Here is a 23,892-nt window from a genome sequence, read left to right as displayed (position 1 = left end):
TTCTAATTTATTTTTAAGTTCTTGATTTGTTTTGGCCGAATAAAATATAACTGTATCGTCTGCAAAAGATGTAATCTTTCCCTGTAAGTCACCATCCGTCAAATCGTTAATAAAGACCAGGAATAAAGTACTTGATAACACTGATCCTTGAGGAATACCTATGGTAATGTCCCCGGGTTCACTCAACGTATCGTTAATTCTGACCCTTTGACTCCTATTAGATAGGTAGCATCTTAACCAATCATTGGCAATTCCTCTTACTCCTGATAAATCAAGTTTTTTTAGAAGCATGTTTTTATCAATTGCATCATATGCTTTAGATATATCAAGAAACAGAGCTGCACACTTATTATTAACACTAAAACTGTCATTTATTTTTGAAATGAGATTTTTAATTGCCGCTTCTGTACTTCTTCCTTCACGGAAACCATATTGGTTATCACTAAAAAAGTTATTATTTTTATAAAAGTTTTCAAGTCTAATCTTGAATATTTTTTCTAAAATCTTGGAAAAAACCGGTAAAAGTGAAATTGGGCGGAACTGATCTATGTTTTTACAATTTGGCTTTTTAGGAATAGGTATAACTACGCTGTGTTTGAACATGCTTGGGAATTTTCCTTTGGCAATACTTAGGTTAATTAGATCGGTTAATTTGTTCAAATAATTCATGTAAGTTTTTTTAATCATGCTTGTGCTTATCCCATCTCCACCTGGCGAAGATTTATTTTTCAATTTTCTTATTGTACTTGCTACTTCCTCCGGATTTGTAGGGTGGAGAAAAATTGAATTTGTTGGAGAATTGTATGGAAACCTTATTTTTGATATTCTAGCAGACTCTTCCCTGGTTTGCAATGTGGTTTGTTCTAATTCATCATTCATTTTATTCACAACATTTAGAAAATAAGAATTAAACGAATTAGAAATTTTATTACTATCATGTATGCTATTTCCCTGCTCATCAACAATCAGTTTTAGTGGTTCTTTATTTTTTTTCAATCCTATTAACGCGTCAATTGTTTTCCACGTCTTTCTAATGTTTCCCTGGCTTTCTCTAAACAGTTTTGAATAATAATATTGTTTTCTTTCTCTCAGTTCATTACGTAAGTTATTTTTGAATGTATTGTATATTTGTTTTAAGTCGTCATTATTAGGTTGATTGATAACATTCTTGTATAACTCATTTCTTAAGTTTATTTGCTTGATCAGATAACTATTTATCCATGGCGACCTATATTTCTGTGTCAAGTTATTTTCTAAAAGAAGATTTTCTTGTGAATCTTTGATAGCGCTTTTTAAAATGTCAATGAAATTTTCCCATCCCTCATCAACTGATACTGCTGGTATTTCTCTATCCCAATCAATCGATGATAAAATATTATTCAACTTCCGGTAATTGATTAGGCATATTTTTTTATAATTTGTATATGCTTCTTCGTTGGATCTCTTCAATCCTTCAACTTTAAGTATGATTGTACTGTGATCAGTTATATCTAAATGTAGTATTTCTGGAATTAGATTAATTTTATTCAGTTTTGTTCTATTTTTGCCGGATTTTAAGTAAAGATGATCTATTAAAGAGTTGGAAAATCGGGACCTATGAGTGTAATCAGTATTGAGTGATTCAAATCCAAAACTATTCATTAAATATTTGTAATCGTCAATAATTCTGGTGTTCTGAAAAAGATCTATATTTATATCTCCCGTGAAAAAGAAAGGGACCTCATTGTTTTCGTTAATATTAAATATTTCTTCTAAGTACAAGGTTAATTCGTTAAGAAATATTTTGGGTGAGTTTGATTGCAACCTGTAAGCAGCCAACAACTGAAATTCAAAATTATTATATGAACAAGATATATGTACACAGTCCGCTGAAATAAAAACTATTGTCTTTGTTTTGAACGTTATCTCACTGCTTATATAAACCAAAGTTCCTCCTGCTCTGTAGTTATGATTGAAATTACCATGTACGGAATAGCCCTCTATATGATATAAGTCTATTTCATTCTCTAGTATCCATATTTCTGTCAAGACTATTATTAGCGGGTTGTTTTCTAATTTCCTCATTTGCACTAAGAATAAATCGAAATTACTTCGCAGACTGCGTATATTTTGATGAATAATTAGTGTTTCTCTGCTACTTATCTCTGATGACATTTTTATTTACGGTACTGACACTGTTATTTTCTTGGTTACCTGGCTGCTTAGATATTCCATCAATCTTGAATTTCTCGAGCTTTTTCAAAATGCTTACTCCCATACATAGTACCATAGAGAAACAATAGCGTAAGTAAATATCCCATGGTATAGGGCGTTTATGTTGCAACTTTTACTGTTATCTCAAGCCGATTACTGTCGATTTTTACTGTTTTGTTGGGGTGAGAGTGTATCAACGGCACAGTATATGAGAGACTACGAGCGTCACACAGCTTCACGGGAAAGAACTACGTAAACTATCGGCTTGAGATAACGACAGTAAAAGCTGCGACATAAACGTCCTATACCATGTGATACCTACTTACGCTATTGTTTCTCTATGATAGTACCTAATTAAATTTATTTTTGTTAGAAGTAATTATTATAATAATCATCATGATTCTATAGGAAAATATCATTCCAAAGGCTCAGTTGATGGATGAGTTTGATCCTACTAACTTTGGAACTGGTCAGAATACAATGCAATAATTGTTTCTCTAGATATTTTGTATAAATGAAATTTACAGGAAGTAATTTTGAACAATGAATTAGAATTCTCTAGATTTTGATTGAAAGTTGATCTCGTCATTTAAAAGTGAAACATATAAACGGAGAATATCGAAATTTACCTAGGATGCTCTGATGAAAGTCTGGGATAAAAGAGAGCAGAAGCGTTATAATGAGATATCCATGATTCTCAATTATTGAGATTACAGACATCAAGAGATGGAATTTCACTTGATGATCATCAAGGGGTTGAGATCAAAGAGTTGTCGATGGAAAAAGCGGGGTGGTCTGCTAACAATATCGACCCGAGAAGCAGAATTTCCATAATTGAGGAATTGGAGAGAAGGGGGTGAGAAGCAATCATGATGAAGTGAGAAATACGGATGAGGGAGAGGAGCTTTAGGAGAGAGAGTGAGAGAGTATAACAAATGAACGGTAATTGGATGATGATAAATCATTCCAGACATCTGAAAAATTTTGGAGTTTAGTGAGAAGAGCTTCCTGTGCGTTATCGTTTTGGAGTTTAGTGAGAAGAGCTTCCTGTGCGTAATCTGACACAGTCATGTCCAGTAAGACTGCGAGTTTCTACTTCTACCCTAACAAACGATGCACTTTTCTCTTCCCTCTCTCACTCGGTATTCTTTATTCATTCATATCTTCTCTCTTGCTCACACCTACGGTTTTCCTCACAAAATTTCACTCACATCTATGTTTCATTTCTCCTGTCATCATAAATTCGTCTCCCAAAGTCTGAACCTTTCTTCCTCATACCACATCCATATTTTGTCTCTCTTCATTTTGCAGGGGGTTTGTTGCCGTGGTTAATTATTATCCATCCACCTGTATATTGTTTTGTGTCTCGATCTATCAATTTTAGTTTTACTGAAGAGTATCTCTCATTTTCGTACTTATTATTTATTGATTCACACAATGAGTGCATCATCCTATATTACGCGAGCTTATATTAGCGAGCAATTTCTGTATATATTTTTATATTTGGCTATTTATATTTATTTATATCTGATTATTTATGTCTAACGGATCTCGTGAACGGCTATAACGATTTTCACGAAATTTGAAACATAGTAGGTTTATGATATAAAAATTCGATTGCACTAGGTCACATTCCTGGGAAAAATCGCTGAACGACATTAAAAGGATAATTCATCCTTGGAAAAACAGCTGAGATTCTCGTCGTCTGTAGATAATAAAAAAGTGCGTTTGTGGAAAATCAAAATATCTCATCCCTGAAATTCATAAGCTGACGTATAGCCAGCATTAAAATATAAACATGATCATTTTAGAGAATTGTGTTCTGTTTATCAATGAATAAAACTAACGAGCGATGCTCGGTGCCCCGATATTTAAAATGATAGGGAAAAAATAAAGGTAACCTTGTGCTATTCATCTCCCAAATTTAGATAAGGTTACACATGGTCCGAAATAGGTTAAGTCTTGTTATTGTTCACTTCAAAAAATGTCCAGTCCTCAATTATTTTCACAAAGTAGATTTTCAAATTTAGATGCTTCAAAAACAAACATAGAGGAAATATTCACATTATTAACATTAAAATAGAAAATATTCACAAATAAAGAAATAGAAATAATTTTGAAGAGCCTAAAAAAATCTATCTAATTAATTTATATCCTGTATTAATATTTTATTATTAACTTTCAATGAATTTCTACACATCCTTCTAGGCCAATTCTAACATCATCTATCCTTTTTTAAAAAAATATTGATTTCAATTGAATATATTTATTTTTTTATTACTTGAATAAGTATAGTGATGCTGTTTTATGCAATGGTTCAGGCACATAAAATAATAAAGTCAATCAATCTTCACCCTTTCCTACTCTTACTTTTTTTCTTGTATCACGTCTACCCCGTTTGTCTCCTTTACCCATCTCACTTGACCCTTCCTTTACTACAACAGTACTCCATTCTCTTGCATCTTCCTTTTGTTTTCGCTCTTTTTCCGTTCTTTTCCCTTTTCCAACTAAGTGATATCCACTCGGGAAACCTCCGTTTATGAATTGGAGTTGAAAGAAAGCAGCTCGTTAATAAACGTCACCGGTTTAATTTATTGCCGACTGAGTGAGCAGAGCAGCAGACCACCTGACTCCAGGAGATATGTGTCAGAATAGAAAAAGAGGTTTATGGCGAAGGAAAATACAGTTCGCAATAGGATGAAGAGAGGATAATGTAATAGAACAAGACTTCACCTATTTTGGACTATGTGTAACCTTATCTAAATTTGGGAGAGGAATAGCACAAGGTTAACTTATTTTTCCTCTCCCTATCATTTTAATGAAGTACTTATTGTATGAATCAATAAGAAGAATCAATGATAAAAAGATCGTGGAATCCATGAAACAGATTCAAAAATGCTAGTGCTTATTGAGAATCAAGTAGAAGCTCAAACGAAATTGATCATTTGGTTGTAGTTTAATAATAAGCAAGTGGAATATTTGCAGTGTCTTTTGAGTTGAAAGTGAGTAAATAACTTCATAATGTCAATAATAACATGTGAAATTGAAATTGCAAAGCTATTAACTAAATGTTATCCATTTTATCGTGTTTTTTGTATTGGGACATATTATCCCAATGATAAAATTGATTATTTGGTATTTGACGGGACAAGCTTCATAGACCCTATTTGGTAGTCTAATTGTTAAACAATTCATGTTTTTCATTGTTATTTCAATAACCATACTATAAATTGATTTGTAAAGTTTAATGATAAAGTTTATTAGTGTGAAAAAATACGATACAAGACAATGAAAACCTATTCATATAAAGAGTATAGTTTTTTTTATTAGAATAATCTTTCAATCCAAATTATTGGAGAGGGATAGCATCATAGCCTCCTCTTATACAATTACAGCAGGCTGTATTAGAGGCATATTAGAGGTGACTATGATAGCATCCATTCCTTACAGGTTTTCAACACCCTAATTTGTAGGAGCATTCAACATTCAACTTCAACTTTCAAACTTTTAAATTCCCAACTTGGATGATTTGTAGAAATGATGTCATTATCAGTTCAATAGTTCAGGTAGTCATTATGTTTGAGAGTCATTACTGTAGCTTGGGTAACTTTTTTAAACTTCGCAGTTCGTAATGAACCAAAAAAATCCAAATTAATTTTCATACATTCTTGTTGGGTAACGGGATCAACAATAATGAATTTTCATCATTTTTACCCAGTAAATCAATCCAATTTATGCGTATTTGTGAATGTGATATTGCTGTAGAAAAACGTCTATAGCGGGGTCCACGTTATAATGGCAGTGGTGAAAGATAGGAGAACAACGATGCTGATCCTCAGTATTGTCAATGCCTTCTATAGACGGTAGTTGGTACAGGTTTATAACTGTTAATTCTCGTTTAAAATAATTATTTATATTTTACTAATCAAGAAAATTACATTTTTCAATAATTTCATAATGAATTTTCCTAATTAAGATAAAATATTTTGATAATTAATTCTTAATTCTACATTATAAAAAGACGATCTGGCAACAGAGCAAAGCGAGAAAGAGATAGCGCTATCCGCTTTGTTGAATGATAGACAAGGACAGTAATACCATTGCTAATCAAACACTACCAATATAACATGGACCTTACTATAGTCTTTTATTGAGCACAACTTAATGAAATTTACTTCGGATCTCTACGTTGACTTTCCATAACACGATTACAATATTATGTTGTTCAGAATTTTACAATTATTCATATCACTGAGATGAACAAATCGCTTCTCACATGTGTAAATTGCTTTGCAAAAAATTTGCAAATTGAAAGGATCTATTTAAACGAGTGTTCGTTTTCTCGCCCACACATCTAGTTGCGATTCAGTCATGTCGCCGGCCGATTATGAAGATTGAGCAAGCTGGCAGAGGAATGCATTGTTCTCGACAGGAGGATGTGATGTAGGCTGCCGTGAAGTATGAGTGGAGTAGGTGGTATTGAATTACCAGGGGCATGGAATGCTCAATCTTAGCTCACAGGATGAAGTCGTGACGGATATTGCAGATTTCAAGCTCTTGGAACGAGCGGAGGGGGCTTTCTGCTCTGCACTCTTCATCATATGGATAGCTTGGGTGGGAGTGTTAGGAAATTGACATGCTCGAAAGTTGATTATTGGGTTTCAAAGTAGTGATGCAAATCAAGAAACTATACTACATTTTTATTCTTTATTGATTCATACAATAAGTACATCATAAAAATGATAGGGAGAGAAAAAATATGGTAACCTTGTACTACTCCTCTCCAAAATTTAGATAAGGTTACACATAGTCCAAAATAGGTCTTAGTAGTTCTTCACTCCACAAAATTTTCAGTCCTTAAATTATTTTTACAAAGAAACATGTTTATCAATGTTTGTCATGTTTGACAATGGTGTAATAACCGAAACCGGTCTTTCTAATTATCAATAAATCAGTGGTTTTTTTTGACAATTTCTTAGTCTATTTCATTCAATATGAATAATTACCACAATATCAACTTCTCAACTACACAAAAAGTGAAAATTTTTACAAAATATATTTTTAAATTTACATGTTTCAAGTTTACTACATGTTTCTCTACTCTACAGAGTACATGCCTACTTCTCAATTTTGTTCAATACGATAGATGAGTTACAAGAGCTTGGTGCGCAGGTTACATAGATAACCGCTTTTTTACCAGGACCAAGGTGTATTAAACTTAATCAATAATATTGGAAATACTGAAATTTTATTCTCAGTCGACAGCCGATATGGTATCAACAGAATTAATAGTTGAAAGTTATTTGATCTTGTTACTTTATTTCGAAGAGAAAAGTGTAAATTTGAAGTATTGTGCTCTCTCTTAGTGTTTGGTTTTCTATAAGAGAACTTTAAACTATATACGCGAGGTGGAACTACCCTTGGGTCTCCCCACCATTCAAAGCCATACGCTAACAATATTAATAATAGTGTAAGGAAGTATCTATGAACACAGAAATACGTATTATTTTTAAAACAGGGATCCAACCTGGCATTATGACCCAGATTGCTGATCATGTTTGTTTATTATACTTCCACCGGATATTCTTGTTTAGAAGATTTTTCTCGAAGTAGAACCATACCGGCTCAAATTAAACTAGGATCATCATACTGTCAGAGGATAAGAACATAGTGAACTCTGTTCAATAACTGGACATAGATTATTGAAACATTCTTCATCCTTTCATACAAGATTAACATATTTTTCGAAGATTCAACTCTAAAATCATCCGAATTATTGTGATTTTATTTCATTATGATCAATTTGACTCTCATATACTACTTAAAAATCAACAAGATTTCCAGGGCGTGGTTTGTGTTGCGAGTGGAGTCGGAGTGGGTATTTTTAGAAAATCTCTTTCTATTAAAGATTGCTTCAAAACGAAGTTTATAATAGAGAGATATGAACAAAAATGGGTCCAGATGGATAAAATGGATGATGGAAAGGTTATATTACCAATCATTTGTTTGACGCCTCAAATAAAATATTCACATATTTAAAATATTTATATAGGAAATATTTACATATTAAAAATATAATTTTGAAGAATTACCGGAAAACGAACTTAATTCTCTTTGTTCTTTTAAAAGTTCTCATAAATCACTCGTATTATCACTAGGTCACAAAACATTCTAATGAATGTTCATTTGATGTTTGAATTGAAGTCGTGAATTCCGCCATGCCTCCTTCATCTCTCACAAATTCATCACCATTCGTGTACTCCGCCCCTCCACGCACCAATGCATTCAAAGCTGTCATCAGATGGCTGGCGTTGCATTGTGTGTTTGCACATTCTACACCGAACTCCAAGTGAATTTGTTAATTGAGCCCTCCAGGCTTACATAGGCCTACCTTGTTTTATGCACACATTCAACTAGTCTCGTTGAAGAAGCGAAACGTGAGAGCTCTATAATTAACTTCAACTAGTCAATGAACCAGTTGAATTTTTTTGGGCAATAGCCTGTTTTTTCAGGACTTCTGTATTGTTTGCTCTAATAAATGAATTAATGAAATAGAAACAGACATTTATTGTCAAATTCAACAGTTTTATTTGGTACAGGACCATGGTTCCGTGACACACAGGTCACATTTTCAAGCTGACTTTTATATAAGTTCAAAAAAATTGACAGTGACTCAGTCGGATTTTTGAAATAACGTTAGAATTATTTGATTATTCCATTAGAGAGTGTCTGCTCTGTATACGCTAAACCAAAAATGTGCCTTATGAAATAAACTGTACGTCCTGTATTATGTGCTGTGAGTACTTACTTTCCTGCTTGAAACAATCAATTAAATTTGGAAAAGCGTTGATGATTGGATATTAATCAATTGCAAATTTTAGTAGTTTTGCTCCGATGTTTTCAGGGTTTACAATCATAGTTAAAATCAATAATAATTATTTTCTAGCAATACTTGACTGGAAAAATGTTGAGTTATGAATTTTGAGTCGTGATAGGAACTTGAGAAGAATATACTGTTATATTTAATTTAAGGTGAATTCTTAAACGTTTTCGAAGACTTTTAGCAGTCAGACTACAGTGAGGTCCACGTTATAATGGGAGTGGAGAAAGATAGAACAACGTTGCCCATCCTTTGTCTTGTCAATGCCTTCTATAGATGGTAGCAGATACAGGATTATTCATGTAATATTAACTGTTCATCCTCATTTACAATAATCAATTATGTTTTATTTAGCAATAAATTATATTCTCCAATAATGGGTTTACATAATTAAGATGAACAATTTTGTTAATTAATCATCAATTCTTCTACATTGTTAAAGACGATCTGGCAACAGAGCAAAGCGAGAAAAAGATAGCTCTATCCGCTTTGTTGAATGATAGACAAGGATAGGAATACCATTGCTAATCAAACACTGCCATTATAACGTGGACCTCACTATAGCAGCTCATTTGAAAATATTCTAGGACCCTTAACTGGTAAGACTGAGAAGAAAAAACTGACAGTCGTTGATAACCAGCGCCCCGTTAATTCAACTACTTTGCTTAATCAACGTCTACTTGTACATATTATTATCCAACTGTATGTGCGTCCTGTATATAAACTACATAAGCCAAGCAAGTATTATGATTAACGAGTTGAAATGAGATGGTGCATGTGTGTGAGTGAGATACGTTCTCTGCTTTTGTAGACCAGTGATATGGGAGGAGGAGGGGTTCGGTGTTGTGACACGGGGTGTAAAACCACCCTCCGCCAGACACCAACCCCCATGAAGAGTAATTATTCGTTTTATTGCCGCTGGGTTTACGCGTCCTCCTACACACGTACCTACCTGGATACCACTAACTTCTTCCTCTCAGCTTCTTTATGGACCCCCTCAGGAGTCTATTAAAAGAACTTCATTTCCTCGCGCTTCGTCTCTTACCCCTTGAGATGAGAAAAGAGAGGGGGAATATCAGGAGTCTCTGGAGAAGGGAGGAGAGGTTGTCATCTGCTTTTTTCCCCTCTGATTACAACTTCTGAAATTTTGTGTATAGTGCCAGCGTACACCCTGGTGACTCGTGAGGGAAACCAGAGCTCGTTGCGAGATAGGTGAGGTCTACTACGTACCATTTTAATTGAGTTGTGAGTAATAATTTACTGGTAATGAGAGATCGAGCTCGCTTTTATTTTGTGTGACTTGAATTTTTTGTAGAATAACGTAATGTGATTTTTGAAGCGCAATTTTTTGTCGTTAATTTAGTGTTTTACAATTATATGAAATTGTTTTACTGTTCCTTCTCGAAATATTGATGTTGGTATCAATATAAATCTACCATCCCATGTTTATTTTGTGTGATTCGATTTTTTAGAATAATATAATGTGATGTTGGAAGCGCAATTTCCTGTCGTAAATTTACAATTAGTGGTTTACAATTATATGAAATTGTTTTACTGGTCCTTCTCGAAATATTGATGTTGGTATCAATATAAATCTACCATCCCATGTTTATTTTGTGTGATTCGAATTTTTGTAAAATAATATAATGTGATGTTGGAAGCGCAATTTCCTGTCGTAAATTTACAATTAGTGGTTTACAATTATATGAAATTGTTTTACTGGTCCTTCTCGAAATATTGATGTTGGTATCAATATAAATCTACCATCCCATGTTTATTTTGTGTGATTCGAATTTTTGTAGAATAATATAATGTGATTTTTGAAGCGCAATTTTCTGCCATTAATTTAGTGTTTTATAATTATATGAAATTGTTTTAATGGTCCTTCTCGAAATATTGATTTTGATATCAATATAAATCTACCATCCAATGTTTATTTTGTGTGATTCGAATTTTTGAAAAATAATATAATGTGATGTTGGAAGCGCGATTTCCTGTCGTTAATTTAGTGTTTTATAATCATATGAAATTGTTTTACTGGTCCTTCTCGAAATGTTGATGTTGGTATCAATATAAATCTACCATCCCATGTTTATTTTGTGTGATTCGATTTTTTAGAATAATATAATGTGATGTTGGAAGCGCAATTTCCTGTCGTTAATTTAGTGTTTTATGATTATATGAAATTGTTTTACTGGTCCTTCTTGAAATATTGATGTTGGTATCAATATAAATCTACCATCCAATGCTCGTATAGAAATGGGAATGGAATACCATATGAGCTTGGAATCGTTCATTATAAATCTATCACTTTCTTTTCAATCTCAAATTGTATTTTTAGTGTTACTATTCATATTATACTATATTTTTCATTATAAATAGAAACATTCGATTGCACGTTCTCAAGCAGAATTTCTCAAGGTGCCTACAGATATACGCGCCGCGAACATGAGCAATTCACTTTTAATCAGCTGATGCCAAGCTTTTTATATCTATATATTACCGTTTCTGTAAAAATCCAGATATAGTCAGCTGAATTAAAGTGAATTGCTCATGTCCGCGGCGCGTATATCTGTACGCACCTTTAAGGTTCCTCTGTGGTATATAAATCAGTATAAATGTGTAGTTGGAATTTTTATCTCTCCAATTAACTAATCATCTAATTTAAATATTCACATTTAATGTAAAAAAAATTTCTATCAATAAATTGTCGAACAGTTACATCACTCCTTCTTTCCTTCTTGTCTCGCAGAGTAGCAGTTGAAATTCACAATGGGCCATATGAATAAAGTTGAGCATTTGCTTATACTTCTAAAATATGGAGCATTTGCTTCATTTTCTATGAATAAACGTTAGCAAAACCTTTTGCTCATGCTCATCAAAAAATAGTTTGAGCATTTGCTCAAAAGTAAAAGCTTTTGCTCAAAATTGTATGAATAAACTAGAGCATTTGCTCAACTTTTGAAGCAAATGCTTCAAAAAAGGTGAGTCTAGTCTAGAGCAGCTTATCACCTTTTGCTCAAAGTAAAATGGCTCAACTAATTCGTATGAGGAAGAGGAAACTATACCAGATACGATCACAACCAATAGTTGAGAACTATAAAACTCTTTTTAGATTCAACCATGATACATATCACCATTATCCCTACAAAAGAACAAATACAAAAGATAGCTACCTGTTATAGAGATAACCATCACAAAATAGGAAATAAGTATTTAAGAAGATGAAAGTGTAGACGATTATAAGAAGGCTATTGATATTATAAGAATATGCTGAAGATTATTACAGAGATGACATTTTTTCACGCTATTATTTCAAAATTCTAAACTCAACTAACCTAAAACTCTATTCATAAATAGAAAACAGAGCAGACGACGCAAACACAAGCAGTGCACCCTATTTGCATATTTAGCGCTTCCGTGAGCTATAAAAACAAACTAAGGCTACAAGCGAATCAGCTGATGAAAAATCTCTAAAATACGTGAGCATTTGCTCCAGAGTTCAGGAGCTTAAGGTAAGAGTAAAAGGTAAAGCTTATTCATATAAAAATGAGCAAATGCTTTTGCTTCTACCTTTTGCTCATGAGCAAAACCTTATGCTCCATGCTCTTGCTCATGAGCATTTGCTCTGGTTTTATTCATATGGGCCAATGAATTTTCATAACAGAAACCTAGTTTTCAACCTAGTATTCTATTCTATTCTATCCTAGTACCACTTGTAATCTTTTTACCATTAAGAAAATGTCTTCCAATCGGATCTAAGAGCCGGACTTCTTCAAATACCATTTATGAGTTTGAAAATCGCTTTCCGGTGTTTTGGAACCCACCTAAAAATGAAGGTCCTTTCATCTCTCATCATCCGTCTCATTACCCACGCCAAGAGTTCATGTGGGCATCACTATAAGCAGAAAAAACCTATCAACTAGGAAATACAGCTCGTTGCATTCCCCCTACAAAATTGCTACTGATCCACTCAATTATAGGATAAGAGATAGGAGGTGTTTCTGAGAGCAGTTTAATACAGATTAAAGTGCTGCATTCTATATCATAATGACAAATAAAAGTAGCAACTTCTTCACATCCACACATTATCAATTTATCCTAGTATCCATTGATTTTCTCAAATAAGTTATTTCAATTATTAGTGAATTGTTCAATCTATTTGTCGTTCAATTATCTATTAATAATTAAATTATTATTGTATTACCGAATTATCGTAGTATTGATCGATTCCATCAAATTTGTTCTTTTAATATTATTAGTGAATCATTCAATCTAAGTATCGTTTAATTATGGTACTTTATAGTTCCTGATTTATCGAGCATTGAGGAAGTAACCGCATGTAGCAATAACCACCCGAAGCATTTCCGTATTTACTGAACATTACATCCTTGTTGTACATTATCGGTGTGCTTGGTAATATTTCAGTCTTCTCAATTACAAAATTGCACTACTAAAGTAACTGTGTATTGTTTCAGCGAGCCAGAAGGTGCCAGATGTTAACCGCAAACCGAAGACCTCGTCGCAGATGGTGAGTGAGCCAATTCTGTCTTAACTCAAACTACTCAACTTAAGTTAAGAAGGAATCGAGTTTCCCCAACTGCTGCCAAAGTAATAGCAACTTCCTCTTCTGCTTAACTATATCCCTCTCTACTGTCGATGCACTATTATAGTACTAAATTATTATCTGTGTAGTATGTAATATTTAGAGTCTATACAGAGGTCTCTGTTATTTCGCTTGAATTTATTGGAGAATTATACACAGCTACTCCATCCACTACGAATGAACTGTATGAATTTTACTTGGATGTAAATTTTGATGACTTGATGAATTTTACTTGTATTCTCCGGTGAATGAATACACTTCAATTTAACAACTTACAGCAGTAAGTTATAGTGCTGGATCACATTTATTTTGGGCACTCACGTAGTGACAATACTTGAAGAGTTGTAGCATCTTGATGACAAAGATGTTCATTAGAATGTCTCAAAATTAGAATTCATCTACTTATTCACATCTAATTGATTCATTTATTTCATTCTTTATAATAATTGAATTGTAAAAATATTTGTAAAACGTGTCGGTGTTGTTGTGTGAATAAATTTAAATTTCAAAAAAAATCAAATTACCACATGAACATAATCGAAACAATGATTGGGAGTGAAACAAAAAAGGTAATCCAAAAATGCTCCTCTCCCGAATTTCGAGCAGTTAACTGTAGTTTTATAGGGAAAAGTGGAGTATGCCTGCAGTATGCCATACAGTAGTATGCCTGGGAAAAGTTTTCCAAAATAATTTGGTGATTGATGTTATGTATCTCCCTGTTATGTATAGAAATCAATCGATTATAATATAAGATTTACCACTGATACATTTGAAGGCTTTCAATCATACATTCTGGAATACATTCTAGAATAGCCTTCTAGGCTTCTTCTTCTTCTAGAATAGTCTGTGTGTTTGAAGTAGGAATAAAGTATCACGATTCATAAATATCTACTACTGATACATTTGAAGGCTACCACTCACACATTCTGGAATACATTCTAGAATAGTCTTCTAGGCTTCTTCTCCTAGAATATACTGTGTGTTTGAAGTAGGAATAAAGTATTACAAGTCACAAAACAAAATTGAAACCCAAACAGGTTTAATGGGATTTCCTAAATTCATTCTGTTAGAGAATTACTGACATAATTGAAAACAGATGGAAACAAATAATTGTTTTAATAATAATTTTGTTCAATAATAAATTAATTGGAAACATTTTTCTATGTTACTGTAAGCACTTATTGATAATAAGATTTTTATTTATTGCAATGACCGCAAATATAAACTTGGTGACAGTTTTTTATCAAATCTATATTATGCCTACTGTCATATAAGGCACCATATTTCCTAGATTTACAATAATAAATGATATGATATGCCTTCTTTCCCGAACTCTCATCAAGAATAATGATAATGGCAAAGCTAGCTAAAAAAACCGCAAGTAAAATGTCTCTTCCATCATCACCATATTGTGGAGAATACATAGAGTGTAGAGAGAAAAAGGAAGAGGTGAAACTAAGAAGTGATGAAGCAGAAGAGAATTAAGGAGAGGAGAAGGAAAAGATGTGTGTGAGAGGGAGAGTTTGAAAAAGAAGAGCAGAAGAGAAGTGGGTAAGGTAACAAAAACTACAAGATAGCCTTTTCCAACATCACCATATTGTAGAGAGTACATAGAGTGTAGAAAGGATAAGGAAGAGGTAGGAGTAAGAAGGGATGAAGAATAAAAGTAAGGAGAGGAGAAGGAAGAGCTGGGAGAAAGAAGAAATGAAAGCTGATGACAAGTTTGGAGAGGAGGAGAAAAGGTGGGGGAGAGAAACGAGAATATCAAAAGAGAAATGAGGAGCGGAGAAGAAAGAGGTGGGAGAGAGAAAGGAGAATATCAAAAGAGAAATGAGGAGCAGAGAAGAAAGAGGTGGGAGAGGGAAAGGAGAATATCGAAAGAGAAATGAGGAGTGGTGAAGAGAGAGGTGGGAGAGGGAAAGGAGAATATCAAAAGAGAAATGAGGAGCGGAGAAGGAAGAGGTGGGAGAGAGAAAGGAGAATATCAAAAGAGAAATGAGGAGTGGAGAAGAGAGAGGTGTGAGAGGGAAAGGAGAATATCAAGAGAGAAATGAGGAGCGGAGAAGAAAGAGGTGGGAGAGGGAAAGGAGAATATCAAAAGAGAAATGAGGAGTGGTGAAGAGAGAGGTGGGAAAGGGAAAGGAGAATATCAAAAGAGAAATAAGAAGCGGAGAAGAAAGAGGTGTGAAAGAGAAAGATGGAGGTGAGGAGGAAAATGGTAGTGAGAGTGAAGAGGTATGCGCCATTGCAGTTACGCAGTGACAATGATAAAGGTGTTAATCGTGATAGTGGATTCTGGCAGCTCATTAACGCCAGAAGCAATGACGTCACGGTCACCTCCCTAACAATGTAATATCATGGTAAGGGGTCCATGCTATGCCTTCCATCAGAACTGGTGACAGCCCATTGTACAGATTGTTCTAGTTAGTAACCGGAGATAAACTGACCCCAAGTAGGAAGTCACTGTTCCTGATTTATGAATTTCAGGTCTAAATATGAAGTTACTTGGTTTGCTCTGTTGCTTGGAGCTACTGATTTATGAATTACGATTTGTGTAAGATAGAGTTACTAGTTTATAAATTGTGTAAGATATTTGTAATAATATGCTGTACTTAGTAATGATAGTAGTATTAAGTATTATGTAATATGTAAATATCGGGGACCGAGCTTCGCTCTGGAGTACAAAAGCATAACAAATTTATTACGAAAGAAGAAATTATAATAACATTCATACAGAAATGTTCCATATAAAAACAGTAAATTGATAATTATACCCAGAGGAATGCAAAAATTTCCATCACAAAGGCCCAGTTGCACAAAAGCCGGTTGAATTTTAATCCTGATTAACTTCACGTGAACCAAATCAGAGAAGACCATTTCAAAAAGATGGATCTACTGGAATTAATCAGGATTGAAAATAACCCGGCTTTTTTGCAACCGGCACTAAGTACCTGTGAGAATGATTACAAAAGTTCAACAGCTGAGTCATAATTTTATCTCAGTCCCACACACATGCACTCCCTCACTCACTTCCATCACCAACAGACGACGAAATAATTATCATCATATGTTTTTCTAATGATGAATAATAACTATCCTTTTAATGTCCTTCAGCGAGTTTTCTCAGGGATGAGACCTAGTGCAATCGAATCTTTATATTATAAACCTACTATGTTCTGAATTTCGTGAGAATCGTTAGAGCCGTCTTCTAGATCCGGTGAAATACAAACGTATAAACATCTAAACATCCAAACATCTAAACATATGAACAGAAGTTGCTCGTTTAATAGTATATAGTGCGGTCCACGTTATAATGACAGTATTTGATCAACTTTGGTTTTGCTATCCTAGTTTATCATTCGACAAAACCGGTGGTACTATCCTTTTCTAGGTCCACAACGATGCCAATTATGTTTTTGACAGTGTAGAAATATAATTAATTAATGCAGAGAATCGGTATCGCTATTCTTCTATCTTCATTCATTGCCATTATAACGTGGACCTCACTATAGTAATGATAGTAGTATGAAGTACTATGTAATATGTAATGACGATACACAGTGATAGTGATATTAATAGTGATGATTTGAGTTCTTAAAAATGTCGCTAACGGTTACATGAAAACAAAACAAAAATGTCTCCATGAAAACACTAAAAGCCTCTCTAAAATATTATTTAATTTAACTAACTACATCGTGCGTTAAGTGGAAAGGGGACTCTTATTGTCTCAACTTCGCCCACATCACTTTCAATGTTGTAGAGTGCAAAATATAAAAAGCATTTATCTACATCTAAATTAGAACGAATGAGTACCAATAGAATATATGATATGCAACCTGAGGACCTGATTTTTTTTTATTGAGGATGATGCCTGCACGTGCTTTCTGCATGTGCATGTTCTGCATGTGGTAATGGGAAGTGCGAGGGTGAATTATGAGATGACGTCCAGCGATCCGGCGGGATTCGAACCCGCGACCAGGTAACACTAGCAGACTGAAGGGTGCAACGACTTATTCAACTCGGCTGGCTATCTAGCGGACAAATATGAAAGTTTAATAAAATTTGAAGAGGAACAAATTCGATTAAATGAGACCAATTGTTCAGTATTATGGAAAATCCAAAAATAGACTATTGGAATTATTTGAGCTTTTCTATATTATGTTGGCACACCTCACCTCGTAACTAACATTTCGGAAAACTTTTTCAAAAAGATGGATCTACTGGAATTAATCAGGATTGAAAATAACCCGGCTTTTTTGCAACCGGCACTAAGTACCTGTGAGAATGATTACAAAAGTTCAACAGCTGAGTCATAATTTTATCTCAGTCCCACACACATGCACTCCCTCACTCACTTCCATCACCAACAGACGACGAAATAATTATCATCATATGTTTTTCTAATGATGAATAATAACTATCCTTTTAATGTCCTTCAGCGAGTTTTCTCAGGGATGAGACCTAGTGCAATCGAATCTTTATATTATAAACCTACTATGTTCTGAATTTCGTGAGAATCGTTAGAGCCGTCTTCTAGATCCGGTGAAATACAAACGTATAAACATCTAAACATCCAAACATCTAAACATATGAACAGAAGTTGCTCGTTTAATAGTATATAGTGCGGTCCACGTTATAATGACAGTATTTGATCAACTTTGGTTTTGCTATCCTAGTTTATCATTCGACAAAACCGGTGGTACTATCCTTTTCTAGGTCCACAACGATGCCAATTATGTTTTTGACAGTGTAGAAATATAATTAATTAATGCAGAGAATCGGTATCGCTATTCTTCTATCTTCATTCATTGCCATTATAACGTGGACCTCACTATAGTAATGATAGTAGTATGAAGTACTATGTAATATGTAATGACGATACACAGTGATAGTGATATTAATAGTGATGATTTGAGTTCTTAAAAATGTCGCTAACGGTTACATGAAAACAAAACAAAAATGTCTCCATGAAAACACTAAAAGCCTCTCTAAAATATTATTTAATTTAACTAACTACATCGTGCGTTAAGTGGAAAAGGGGACTCTTATTGTCTCAACTTCGCCCACATCACTTTCAATGTTGTAGAGTGCAAAATATAAAAAGCATTTATCTACATCTAAATTAGAACGAATGAGTACCAATAGAATATATGATATGCAACCTGAGGACCTGATTTTTTTTTATTTGGGATGATGCATGCACGTGCTTTCTGCATGTGCATGTTCTGCATGTGGTAATGGGAAGTGCGAGGGTGAATTATGAGATGACGTCCAGCGATCCGGCGGGATTCGAACCCGCGACCAGGTAACACTAGCAGACTGAAGGGTGCAACGACTTATTCAACTCGGCTGGCTATCTAGCGGACAAATATGAAAGTTTAATAAAATTTGAAGAGGAACAAATTCGATTAAATGAGACCAATTGTTCAGTATTATGGAAAATCCAAAAATAGACTATTGGAATTATTTGAGCTTTTCTATATTATGTTGGCACACCTCACCTCGTAACTAACATTTCGGAAAACTTTTTCATGAAATCTTCGGTTCTGATCAGTAAGTCAGTTTGAAATATAGCTTGTAATAATCAAAAACCTCTCTGATATTTCCGGTGAGCGAATGTTTCTGCTGAGTAAGTGGTTTTTGCTTTTCTACCCCAACAAACAGACCATTTAATTATCTCAATTTTCAATTAATGGAAGTCGGAAACTAAAGCGCTTTTTAATTCGATGCTTCTTCAGCCCACTCCTTGCGAGGGGATTCGAGGTCTACTAAAGGCGAAATAACGAGACGATTTAGGGGAAAGTCGCAGCAAACATTATTTCGAATTCAAAGTTTCGTTTCTACAACCCCGGGGGATGTGTATTTAATTAAACAAAAGATAAATATTTCAAGTGCGCTCTTTGAATCTTAGGTAAGTGTGTTTTCATTTGTTAACAATTTCATGTTTTACGATTCATTCAACTTGGCAACGTTGGAAGGAAAGGCGATCGTGCTTAATACGTGAATAAGACTGATGTTTTTGTAAAATGGTGCAAAAATTAATCATTCCATTAATACTTGAGTATATGAGCAACCAAACAATCGATTAATTTTCAAAGAAAAATTTTTGACTTTGTTGGGATATCAATGTGAAAAACGTTGCAAAATATCTGAACTGGAATATGAAAATATTAATAATTAATTTTATAAATTCATTGCGTTTTCGAAAAATGCCAATATCAACTTAATATTATTGCATTAAACTTTTCCACTGTTGAATACTTGAAAGTTTCCGTGGATGAGCATTTATGTTATTGATTTATTGAAGGTTTTATTGGAGTGATCCGTGGTCTAGTGGATAGAGTGCTTGCGTAGCAGCACAGAGATCCCGGGTTCAATCCCTCTCATAACCAAAAGTTTTTTAACCAGAATCACTCCCGTGTTATCGGATGGGCACGTTAAACTGTCGGTCCCGGCTGAAGTATGACAGTCGTAAGGCTCATTGACGGCTTAAATTATATATTCAGGCGGTGAGACCTTCCCGTAAGGGACTCCCCACCAACAAAAGTCATACGAATATACTTTTCCTACAGTTACGTTGAAAAGTGGCCATTGCTGCACTGATTACAGAACGCAAAGAATCACTTTTCCGCTCTAGTGCGGGAAAAATTTTTCTGCACTCCAGATTTGCAACATGGCAACGCAAAATTCTTAGTAGGTTATATGGAGCAACAGTGCAGCAAAATCAAAATGAAGTTGGTAACAGTGACTGGGCTGCTATAGTGAGCAGAGGTGCAACGAAGCACAACGCGCTAATTATTACATTATATATTATAACCAAGGACAACATTTTTATTCAATTTGACAATAAATTAAGGTTTTTATCAATAATAAAATTACACAGAAAAACATTTGATGGATTTCAGGCAATTTTACCCATAATTACTCACTTTTCATATTCAATGGTAACTGTAGGAAAAACTTAATGTGAAATACGTGCGCAAAGTTCCTCTGCTGCACTCAAGAAACCATTCCGCCCTCACCTACGGCTCGGGCGTAAACGTTTCTTTCGGTGCAGCAAACTGTCACTTTGCGCACTAGTTGCACAAATAACTATTTTATTGAAGGGTATCTAGTATTTTTGTTGCCTATTCTGTCTTCACCTTAAAACACTCTTGAACATATTTTTCACATTATAATTTACCGTTGTATACATACGCCCTCCATATTGTTCAAAGTTAACCTTGTTCATACACCCTCCATCAATTACAATGTCTCCACCCAAAATACATAATCATGATGATTTTCCTTGACTAGTATCAGCTAAGTTCTAGAGACTTTCCAGTTTCCTTTGCGTGAATAGTTTTCCATTGTTCATCATTCTACTACCTGAAGATATAATAATAAGATTGAGGGTGATGCCAACATAAGCTCTTAGGATTGTGCGTGGGTAATGAGTGAGAGGTATGATGATGAGAGACGACCACTACTTTTTAGGTGGACGGGACCGACGACTTATCGTCTACTCCGAAAGACGATATGTGATAACTTTGTAAATCAATATCGGGGCACCGAGATTCGCTCGTTATTTATTTATTGACTATTCATAAACAGAACACAATTCTTTAAAATGATTGGGGAAGGACTAACAGGCACAGCCCAAAACTGTTTCTTCCCCGAATTTTGATTTATACACCATAAATAGTCCAGAAAGTAGGTTATGTTCCATGTACTTGAATAATTCAGGTTCATTTTTCAGTACAGACATTCGAAAACAAAAAAGTTCTAATTTAGATTATTTACAAACCAAATTGAATAACAAAATAACAACCACTAATCACTAAAAATATTGTCAGATAATGATCAACTTTGAGAATGATATTATACTCTAGTTTTGAAGGATTATCATGTCAACAAATCAGATTATTTTGATCAAGTCGATTAAATTGTCTAGATAATATTTCTCGCTGATTGATTACACAGCTGGAAATAAATCTGTTTCTCTCCCACACACGCATCTTTTTTTTCGACACACGACGAAATTATCAACTGTTTTTTCAAGGATGAATAATTGTTATCCTTTTCATGTCCTTCAGCGAGTTTTACCAGGGATGAGACCAAATGCAATCGAATTTTTATATCATAAACCTACTATGTTCCAAATTTCGTGAAAATCGTTAGAGCCGTTTTCGAGATCCGTTGGACATGAATAACCAGTTATAAATAACTGAATATGAAAATATAAACAGATATGCAGAATTTGCTCGCTTAATAAAATAGAATATACCTGTATATATTCATGAAGCTTGTTAAAATAGACATTTTTAAAATTCATTTCCTTTTCGAAAAGGCAATGAATTAATCATTGATTGTCATCAATAATTAATCATCATTTATCAATCTTGTCAAACCTACTATGTTCCAGATTTCGTGAAAATCGTTAGAGCCGTTTTCGAGATCCGTAGGACATGAATAACCAGTTATAAATAACTGAATATGAAAATATAAACAGATATGCAGAATTTGCTCGCTTAATAAAATAGAATATACCTGTATATATTCATGAAGCTTGTTAAAATAGACATTTTTCAAATTCATTTCCTTTTCGGAAAGGCAATGTTATAAATAACCAAATATGACAATATAAACAGATATGCAGAATTTGCTCGCTTAATAAAATAGAATATACCTATATATATTCATGAAGCTTGTTAAAATAGAAATTTTTCAAATTAATTTCCTTTTCGGAAAGGCAATGAATTAATCATTGATGATTAACGATTGTAATCAATGATTAATAATCATTTATCAATCTTGATAATCATAGTTGTTAGCAGAAGAGTGCACTTGAGTTCCAATTCACTAGAATGACCGTACCATTGAGTTGCATTCACCTGAGGATTGATGACACCAGTAGTTCCAAATAAGCCCACGCTAGAGAGAGCATTGTTCATTGGAGGCGTCGATGGATGCAATTTGTGGCGAATTTGGAGTTCTAAATTCAATGAGAAAGCAAGGAAAGCCTCTTTGGCAGTGGAGCCGTACGCTGTGGGGGGGGGAACCGAATGGGGGAACACTCCAACTCGTAACTGGACAATAAAGGGGGAAAGCAGACTAGGGTCAAGAAAAGAGCATTTAGGATTCCGGCAGGGTCACTGCCAGCGCCAGGGCCAGTTTCCCCCTAATTCTTTTGCCCTTTCTCGTTGCTTCCTCACAGACATTTACGTTTTCTTCCATCCCTCACTCTTCTTCTCCTTTTCTCATCCTCTCTCCTTTATCATCTTTCTCTCTTAATTTTCTTAATTCTTGTTTTCTTGTGATATTTTCCTCTACTTCTAGAAGAGTGGTAGCTGGTTATCGTATCTCCCATCTCTGTTTTTCTCTTCGTTTTTGTTTGTCTTATTTCTCCATCCCTCCTACATTTTGCATCTTTCCTCCGTTCATCTTAATATTTTTTATCTTTTTCTTCATCTTCATCTTTTTGTCTTATCTCTTCATCCCCTACATTTTGCATCTTTTCTCCATTCATCTTAAACTTTTTTATCTATATCTTATTTTTATATCTTCATCTTTATCTTGTTTGTCTTATATCTCCTTCCCCTACATTTGGTATCTTTTCTCCATTCTTCTTCATCTTTTTTATCCTTATCTCTGTCTTTATTCTTATCTTCATCTTGTTTGTCCGATCTCTCTTTCCCCTACATCTTGCATCTTTTCTTCGTTTATCTTCATCTTTTTTATCTTTATCTTTATTTATATCTTCATCTTTATCTTGTTTGTCTCATCTCTACATCCCCTACATTTTGCATCTTTTCTCCATTCATTTCCATTTTTTTATCTTTATCTTTATCTTGTTTGTCTTATCTCTCCTTCCCCTACATCTTGCATCTTTTCTCCATTCATCTTCATCTTTTTTATCTATATCTCTCTCTTTATTTTTATCTTCATCTTGTTTGACTTATCTCTCCTCCCCTTACATCTTGCATCTCCTCGTTGCATTAATCTTCATCTTTTCTATCTTTATCATTCTCCATTTCGCAGTTCAATTCCTTAATGTTTCAATATTATCAAATTTTCCATTCTCTCTTTCATTTTTTTGCTTTGTGATCCTTGGATTTCTACATCATTTCTATCTCTCTCATCATCCCTTTCCATTTCTTTGTCCACTCAACTCCATTTCTCTACTCTTTTGTCCTTTTCTTGTTCATGTGATCCACTTTTACTATTAACCTGT

The 23,892-nt window shown here is 34.1% G+C and overlaps 1 protein-coding gene across 2 annotated transcripts in view; it reads left to right on the top strand.

Moving 5' to 3' along the window:
- LOC111045932 (protein sickie) overlaps nucleotides 1-23,892 on the top strand; it is a 512,310-nt gene that overhangs the window by 140,996 nt on the left and 347,422 nt on the right. For both annotated transcript variants that reach the window (XM_039433162.1, XM_039433161.1), the window contains exon 4: nucleotides 13,552-13,604. In XM_039433162.1, the coding sequence (XP_039289096.1) occupies nucleotides 13,552-13,604 (53 nt within the window). The remainder of the gene's footprint in view (nucleotides 1-13,551; nucleotides 13,605-23,892) is intronic.

Source organism: Nilaparvata lugens, chromosome 7 (assembly GCF_014356525.2).
Source record: "Nilaparvata lugens isolate BPH chromosome 7, ASM1435652v1, whole genome shotgun sequence".
NCBI classification, from domain to species: domain Eukaryota; kingdom Metazoa; phylum Arthropoda; class Insecta; order Hemiptera; family Delphacidae; genus Nilaparvata; species Nilaparvata lugens.
The sequence above is the reverse complement of the archived record's forward strand: the minus strand, read 5'-3'. Positions and strand labels throughout refer to the sequence as shown.